Source organism: Cynoglossus semilaevis, chromosome 12 (genome assembly GCF_000523025.1).
Source record: "Cynoglossus semilaevis isolate Cse_v1.0 chromosome 12, Cse_v1.0, whole genome shotgun sequence".
NCBI lineage: Eukaryota > Metazoa > Chordata > Actinopteri > Pleuronectiformes > Cynoglossidae > Cynoglossus > Cynoglossus semilaevis.
Window position 1 is genome coordinate 5,549,644 of NC_024318.1, and position 8,465 is coordinate 5,558,108.

General features: G+C 41.9%; 2 protein-coding genes across 8 annotated transcripts in view; both read left to right on the forward strand.

The window, feature by feature from the left end:
* Nucleotides 1–6,095, forward strand: part of LOC103387140 (zinc finger protein 852) — a 7,423-nt gene extending 1,328 nt beyond the window's left edge. The window contains exons 1-3 of one of the 7 annotated variants that reach the window (XM_008321662.3): nucleotides 6–140; nucleotides 3,011–3,599; nucleotides 3,992–6,095. In XM_008321662.3, coding sequence (XP_008319884.1) covers nucleotides 3,040–3,599; nucleotides 3,992–4,835 — 1,404 coding nt within the window. In that variant the 5' untranslated portion in view covers nucleotides 6–140; nucleotides 3,011–3,039 and the 3' untranslated portion in view covers nucleotides 4,836–6,095. Of the gene's footprint in view, nucleotides 1–5; nucleotides 147–766; nucleotides 865–1,113; nucleotides 1,573–1,601; nucleotides 2,208–3,010; nucleotides 3,600–3,991 lie in introns of those variants that run through there. The other 6 variants (XM_017037073.2, XM_008321663.3, XM_008321659.3 and 3 more) reach the window with 6 other exon arrangements.
* Nucleotides 6,096–6,744: 649 nt separating this feature from the next.
* yipf3 (Yip1 domain family, member 3) overlaps nucleotides 6,745–8,465 on the forward strand; it is a 3,299-nt gene continuing 1,578 nt past the window's right edge. Inside the window, exons 1-4 of the mRNA XM_008321665.3 lie at nucleotides 6,745–6,975; nucleotides 7,766–7,969; nucleotides 8,049–8,155; nucleotides 8,373–8,418. Coding sequence (XP_008319887.1) covers nucleotides 6,910–6,975; nucleotides 7,766–7,969; nucleotides 8,049–8,155; nucleotides 8,373–8,418 — 423 coding nt within the window. The 5' untranslated portion in view covers nucleotides 6,745–6,909. The remainder of the gene's footprint in view (nucleotides 6,976–7,765; nucleotides 7,970–8,048; nucleotides 8,156–8,372; nucleotides 8,419–8,465) is intronic.

Sequence of the window (8,465 nt, forward strand, 5' to 3'; positions counted from 1 at the left end):
TTGGGGCCGCGGCAGCTCGGCTACAATACTGTTTTGCCGCTCTACCGCAGCTGCGGTCCGTTTCTGACGATTGTAACCAGGGCTGGTGACAGACCAGGAACCGTAGTAGAACCTGGTCCAGGACAAAGCCAGTCTCAGTCGTAAGTGTGTGTATTCAACATATATATTAACCTTTTTGTGTCTCTAAATGGCGTGTACGCGCGCGTGTGTGTCGATTGAATAGACAAACCGGCGTTCATCGCCTCGGTGCTTCCTAAACTATGGCCCGCGGCCCGCTAATGTGGCTCGTCCAGGTGGTCCTCTCACTAATTTTAATGATACAGTCATTGAGTTATCGATACAACGTTCATCTTTTATTCAGTTATATTTGCACTAGCAGTTAATGTGTGTACTTGGTGTGTACTTGTTCTAAGCTGTACTTTTAGGCAGTGTCAGGGAGTTGGCAATATGTTACATTCAGTTAGGCTTGGAAGTCAGAATGTGGTCACAATAAGAAAAGAGAAATAAATAGATTAGATTAAATTAAACCGTATTGATTCCACATTGGAGAGATTGTTGTATTGCAGCAACAAGTGACAAATATGATGACTATACAATGAAAACAGAATCTTAATACAAGAAGTAATAAAACAAATAGTTCAACTGGGCAAAAACTGAAGAACTGAATATTTAACAAAAGTGGAAATCAAAGGCACATGAAGAAACAGTCCCTTGTGATGTAATAACATAACTGAATAATGCATTTGTAAGCTAATAAAATAAAAATAGAGACATTGTAAAGAAGCAGAGAGAAAGGTCTACAAATATCCAGTGTTAAGTGTATTTTTAACTGATTCAGCAGAAAACTAATATATACATATAAAAGTAAGTTTCAGTGCTATTTAAAGCAAACTAATCATTTACCACAGGATTTTGTGTACAACCATAACTCACTGCAAACCAACCAATTAAGACCTTATGTGAATATTGGTTTGGTTGGATTGGTTTGACGTGTTCAGATAAGAGGATTACTATTTTTTTGGTTTGTATCATCATAAAAGAAACTGGACTTTTTGTGGTAGTTGGACTAGTGTAAACCAAGTGACTACAATAATACATTTACTAAGAACCACTATTCTGTTTAGTTTATCTTTTTTTTTTAGGTTTATTGTCTCTGTTGACTGTGGACCTCTGCGAAGCATAATTTATAAGTCGTGTGTCATCCTTGGCTTTCTTGTATTTCTCAACAGAGGTCTATTATAGAAATAACACACTGTCATGTATACCTAAACCAACAAATGAAGTTAAGACCTCCCAAAATTGTCCCTTGAGTATTATGTAATATTTTACACATACCACAGATGCAGTTATTACCGTTATTGTTAATATTTAAATACGGATTCTGGCGCTTTAGTTTTTTTTTCCATTTGACGTTGTTTTATTGTGAAAGACCAAACGCTGCACGTCCGGTTTCTGCAACTATTTAATCCTTCCCACAATGCTTTGTGTCCACGTCCCAGCTTCCTGTTTATTGTGACGGTCTCTGCCGGTAACACTTAGAAGCTTTCTGCTCTCATCCACTATCGAACTCGGGTGAGTGTCAAAACTCTGCAGCGTTTATCTGTTAAACCACCTCCCGCTTTAATATCGACCACCCACGGTTTTATTTTGACACTTTAACGGTCAGGAAAGCACATCCCGCCCCGCTTCCTCGTCACCGCCACAGCGCGGCCTAGCCCCGGAACTCCGCTTTGAGATGAACGAAATTAAAGTCACTCGCTTTCTACGGCCAATATAATAACTTTATGGAAAATTCCAGGCGGTGTACATCATCAAAGTGTTTTATGTGGCATTCGGCTGTGGTCTTATTGAGTAAATCGTAATATTGAAGGATGGGTACATCTCCTGCAGCCTCCCTCTGCGGATTCATCCTGGACCAATAATCGATATAAATTTGCCGGGACGTTTATTTTGTGTTGATATTTCAATTGCACTATGAACGTTTTGTTTAATTTAACACGTTTCGATTGAAAATGGGCAGAAATAAAAACGGATTTAATGACATCTCCACCCGTCGCGTCGAAAGAGCTGCGGAATTATAGAGACTGTTTGTTCACAAAAATAGAACAAGGTTTGGTTGGAGCTGCAGCGCCGCCGCGCGCCGTCCAACGACGTTAACGTCCATATTTGGAATCTTCATTGTGACAGGAAACGTACGTTAAATATCGGTAAATTATTGAACACTACACGTCTTTGTTGCATTAACCATTTTCTAACCTATTTAAAAAGCAACATTTAAACAATCTTAGATGTTTGGTTTAAAGGTTGTGGCTAGATTGTTTTGACAATTTGTGTTTGTAGAATTCATTTTTTAAATATAGTTTTTAAAAAATAACATGTTAAATTAAAAAAGTAGGATATTTACCAATTAATTATGGAATTGGAACGTATATTTATTTTGGGCAATATTAATTTTCAAAACCTGTTTACTTGAATGATATGGGTTGCCTCCATCTTTATATTTTATTTCATGAACTCATCATATTTGTACAATTGAGTTGCAGTCGGGACGGAGGGTGGGCTGTGGGGGTCTTCTCTGAACTAAAAAGCAAAAAAAAAGATTAGGTATTAGTTTTTATCTTAAGATTGCAATGCATAATGATTATTAAATTTTGCTTTCAGAATTACATACTATAGCATGGTTTTTTAGACTGGTGGTTTTAATGTGTTGTGTGCAGCTGTTTATTTTTTCAGTCTTTGTTACCAAGCATTTTCAAAGTAAGAACCTATTATTGGACAACTAACATTCTTAAAACTACATATTTAAAATGTTAAACATTTTTTGGTCAGTGTTTCATACGATGTTTGGTAAAATAACAATTAACGGTAGAAAATGATGTTTTCCTGATCTGGCACTGGGGTCTGGTTCTATTATGTTTGTTGGTAACTGAACAGTTGTGTGTGTGTGTGTGTGTATCAACTGTCATGTTAACCATATCTCAGTAATCATGAAGTGCTGCGCTCTTCTCAGGCCCTTCAACTCCTCCACCTCACCTCAGCATGGAGGACTCAGAGACAGAGCTGGCAGTGGCAGAGACGGACGCTCTGGGTGCCGAATTTATCACTGTGGAGTTGGACACACAACCAATTGAATATGTGGTGAAATGGGCAGAGGTTGGGTCCAAATTCACAATCTCTTGTGTGAAAAATGACGGGTCGGAGCTGGGGGCTGACGAGCTGAAGATCGAGGCAGATGAAGCATTCTTTGCCCCGTATGAGGAGGTGTACCCTTGTGAGGTGATGGAACAGAGTGTGGAGATTAAGACAGATTCTGATGAGTATGACCCAGAGGAGGAGGAGCATGAGGTCCTAGTAGAGGCAGGAAGTAGCCAGCTGGACGGCGAGGCTGATTCTGATCAGGATGACTATGAACCAGAGGAGAGGCAGTATCGCTGCAATTACTGTGGGAAGTGCTACAGCCACGCCTCGAGCTTGTATCGCCATCAGCAGATGCACACCGGCAGAAGCAGTGCAACTCCAGCGAAACGGGGTATGGAGTTAACGCTCCAAGATGCACGACACACCTGTACCCACTGTGGTATGAGCTTCAAAGGCAGCAGGTTAGTACCTATTGATCCCGACCCTCTTTTGTTCCACTTACTAGTTTAACATTCAGGTCTTGAATGTGACTGGATAAACTCAGGTTCAGGCCTTGGCACTATATTGAGGTCCTCAACTTCTGTCGTCAGTCTTTCCTAGGACTTAAACAATAGTTGATTATGATCCTGGTCTGTGTTTTCTGCTCTAGTCCGAAGGTCTCATTCTTAAATGTCCATCTTGAGTTCCTTGTTCCAATTTTTCTCTCTGGTTGCATATAAATGAAATATGGCTTCTGTGAAGAATAATTCATGAATTTGTTACTAGTATAGCTTTTAATTGAACAACGTTGAGTATTGTTTAATACATTTCCTGTCAATAAGGGAGCCTAACTGTTGCTACTTTAACCACTCAGGATGCTGGGTAGTCACCTGCGGCTCCATGGGAAGCGGCGTATTCACCCATGTAACATCTGTGGCAAAGAGTTCAACCACAGCTCTAGCCTGTCGCGCCACCGCCTCATCCACAAGAAAGGCAAAGAAATCCCAGTTGACAATGTCCCTATTGCCAACATGGCCACCGTGCACCACACGCTGAAACCTGGCGGTAAGATCAAAAGAGCAAAAAAGCACCAGCACGTGGCTACAGCAATCATTCAGAGTCCGGGCAGCGACAAGTTCTACGCCTGCCCGCAGTGCGACATGAGCTTTGGAACATCGACGCAGCTGTCCAAGCACCAAGTGACACACGTGAAAGAGCTACTGGACAACTACACTCCCGAAAAAGAGAACTTGGCAGAAACTTCATCCGACCTCAAGATCCGTCTCAAGCTCTGCTCCCGTGACAAGCCTAATTTCTACACACTTTGTAAAAAGAATCGCCGCCGCCGTGGGGGCCATGCTGGCAAACGATGCAGCGCTCCCTCGGAAGATGATGAGAGCAGTGTTGGAGGGAGCACTGGATACTACGGCTGCAGCCTGTGCGGAAAACGGTTTAGCCACGCCTCTAGCCTGGCCAGGCACCAGCAGACACACAGGGCAGGGAATAACAGCGGTCGAGCAAAGTCTGGAATTTCTGCTGCAAAGACCAAGATCTACACATGCGCCGCCTGTAACAAGACCTTCATGCACTCATCCAGCTTCTCCCGCCACAAGAAGGCGCACATGGAACAGGAGCAGCGTGCGCTGGCTGCTGCTGCCAATCATCAGAAGATTGTCTTGGATGAGACTGCACCCCTGGAGTCTGAGGACTCTGACTGATGTGGTACAGCTCTGTACATGGTTCAGAACCTGGTCTGACATGGTTCTGAACTGGTGTCGACTGGTTTGTGACCAATTCTGGAAGAGTTATAAAAATGAAAAACTTACGGAACAGGCATCAGGTCTCTGTTCCTAGACATTCAGATGTTGGGACCTGGACCTGGTCAATTCTTCTCTGCTTTTGATAGCAGCAGGAACATCCATATATGGTCTTGTATTAGATGAAAGTCACCAAAAATGGTCAGATCCAGTTATGGTCATTACTGACCATTAAGGCCCCTTCTTTCACACTCCATTTCCCATCAACCATCTGCAGACAGAGCTGGGAGCCATCAGTTTCTGGCCACGCCCTCTGTCGGGCACAGCATCATGGGAAATTTGAAAGTCTATTCATGTCATTTTACTGGAATTTGGATTCTGATGCAGCCACTTGATTCATCAGCCTGATTCTGACCCCTTTTGTCATCTTATGTGTTTTTCTTTTTTTTTTCTTTTGTCCCTGCTCAAACTCCTTTGCTCACATTCGTTTTTGTTCTTCCACACCTCCTGATTGACTGTAATTGGCTGGAGTTCTCTTGTAAAACCAAGGAGATAATGTAATTGGTCCTGTGCCCAGGTCATTGTTATATGCATGAAGACTATTACTGCAGCTTGTCGGCCATAACGGAAATTTTTTTTTCCCCCCCTCATTTGTCACCCCAGCTGTGTGTGGTTTTAGCGGCATCGCACAGTGTGCGTTAGTCGTTTGGGATCTGCACTTATTTATAAATTTGGAACAATGATGTATATGAATATTAATGGTATTTAAATGTAACTTACCAGTAAAAACAAAATGTCACGAAGGTGGTGCCGTGGGCCATTGCAACGTTGTTCTTCCACCACCCTCATTGTTGAACATCACCATGGTCTGTTTTATTGGTTCATTGAAAATTTTCGTGGTGATATTGCTCTCATTTGAAGATATCACACCATGTCATGACACCACCCTCGTTTCTCCACTACAATATTGTGTTCAGTTCAGCCCAGTGGTATTCAAGCTCACCTGTTTATTTATGAGGATTTGTGAGAAGCAGTTGGACTGGGTGGCGTGGCCCAACCGTTGCCTCTCAGCCACCCTTTCATTGGCTCTTACTGTTGTTTTTGTTTTGTTCTCGGTTCATCACCTGCAGATAGAAGCTTGTTCGTCATCGTGTCGTGTTTGATTAGGAAAAAAAATGTTAACCTGTTTTTTTTTTCCAAATAAATCCGAGAAAAAACAAATTTATTGTGTTTAAGTGGGATACTTTGTGTTTGACAGATTTGAGCCTCTAGAGCAGATGGAACAGTGGATGAAGGTGCAGTGAAACTCATAAATGTGGTTTGGTAATTCACTTTAAGTCTATGTACAGTATATGATGGTCCACCTGTGGCCACTGCGATTGGAGAGGTGGCCGTTTGATTCCCAACCCCGGCAGGGCTGTGTTGTTCAGAGCACTGCTACAGTTTAACAGGTGGATTAAATGCAGAGGACAAAATGTCATTGTGAGCCTTATTACCAATAATCCATAAGGATGTCTCCCCTTGTACAACAACAATATAACTGCCAACTCCTATATATCTGTTAAGTCCATTTCTATTATCCGTGCAAAACATTTGGATACAGTTCCAGTATTTTAACGTCCGTTAACGTTGTACTGGCGCACTTAGCAAAATTCTCGTTTTGTCCATATCACTACTCGCAGGCGCGCAAGGTAAGAGAAAACTACACTGCAAAAATGCAGACCACAACCTTTGAATGTCAAATGTTGCAGACATAATTTACATTTTAACCATTAATCGAACAAAATAATTATAACTGGAAAAACTAAATTTATAGAAATAAAATGTGCCGGAAAAGAATCCTTACTTCCGGCTTCCACGTCGCTCCCTTGGCTGTGACGTCACCGCGCTTGCGCTTTAGCGCCAGAGCAGCTTCCTGATGTTTTGCTGTTTTGAGTGAAAACGCCACCAATCTTGTTGTTCATTCAGGTTAAAACAGAAGACTCGCGGACCCGGACTTGGTTTAGGGGGTTAAAGCAAGGCCGCAGCGGGTGAAATGTCTGCGGGCTCCGGTAGCAGAACCACGGAACCGTGGGGTGGTTTCGACGACAACATCATGCAGGTAAGCTAACAGCTAACGTAGCAATTCTCTACTGTGTTAAGATGATAACAAACCGTTTCGGGGTCATAAACCTCAAACTGAATGGCAAAACAAATCCGCAACTGGCTTTATTAGTATAAGGATAACATTCAGGCGGGACATGTTTTAAGCTTAACATATAAACAGAACAGATTTGCCCCAGTTTAACATGCCAACATATAATTAACGTACCAGCTAAACCTTGCTTATACCATACGACCAGACACGAAGTAGATTTACAAACTAAACTGGCGACGTAACTGGTCACTCCAGCATCTACACAGCACTGATGTAGTTATCATTTTAATGCTTAGAGTTTTATGATATATACAGTATGAAAAGGACACTGGGACTGGAACCACATTGTTTTGTTAGATGGAAAGTTTTGCCTATGTTTGGAGAAGAAGAACGAAGAAGAAAGTTAGAGTATAATGATGCAGTGATATAATATAAAGATGTTTTGGTGCAACCAGAATTAATAATCTGTTGAAGATGGGAGGAACTATGGGGAAGGATTTGATTTAAACAACAACAGCTACAGTTTGCTACTCAGTAAAAAGAAGATGCAGGCAATATTTTTAATATTGTTTTCTAATTGAAAGTAAAATGATAGTAAAAACCATGTTTCCAGTTTAAAGTTTCTTGTTGCTTTTTGCAGGAAAGATTATAGTTAAAAAAATGTATATAATAGATCCAGATGTATCATATGTGAGTCTAACATTAAAAAACAAACCACCGTTGGTATATCCTACTATATCTCTGTGTGTGGTAGGGCACCGGGTCAGCGGTCATTGACATGGAGAACATGGACGACACATCGGGCTCCAGCTTTGAGGACATGGGTGAGATGCACCAGAGGATGGAGGAGGAGGTAGCGGAAGAGGCTGCAGCTGCTGAGGATGACAACCCAGAGGATGAAGAGTTTCTGGGTATGAAGGGTATGAAAGGTCAGCTGGGTCGGCAGGTTGCAGATGAGGTAAGAAGCAGGGATGATGGTGGGGTTGATGGGGTCTTAGTTGGGGGCTTAGCTCTAACCTGTGGTTTCCTGTGCTCAGGTGTGGCGGGCAGGGAAGCGCCAGGCCTCCAAAGCCTTTAACCTCTATGCCAACATCGACATCCTAAGGCCGTACTTTGATGTAGAGCCCATCCAGGTCCGCAGCAGGTCAGATTGGCACCGTACTTTTTTCCATACCTTATTTCTTTATTTGGTCTTTTTTGTCTTTATTTCCTACCATTCTTTCCAATGTTGTTGTTGTTTTTAAACCTTTTCTTTCTTAATTTCTGCCTTTCTTGTTTGCATATTTTTTATATAAAAAAATAACACTGAAGGGATGACACCTGCTGTTGCCTGTTGATAACATTTCTGCTCTTTCTAACAGGTTGATTGAATCTATGATTCCAGTCCGCATGATTAACTTTCCACAGGTAAAAGCACTCAGACATGTGGACACACACGTTTATGTCCTGGGTCA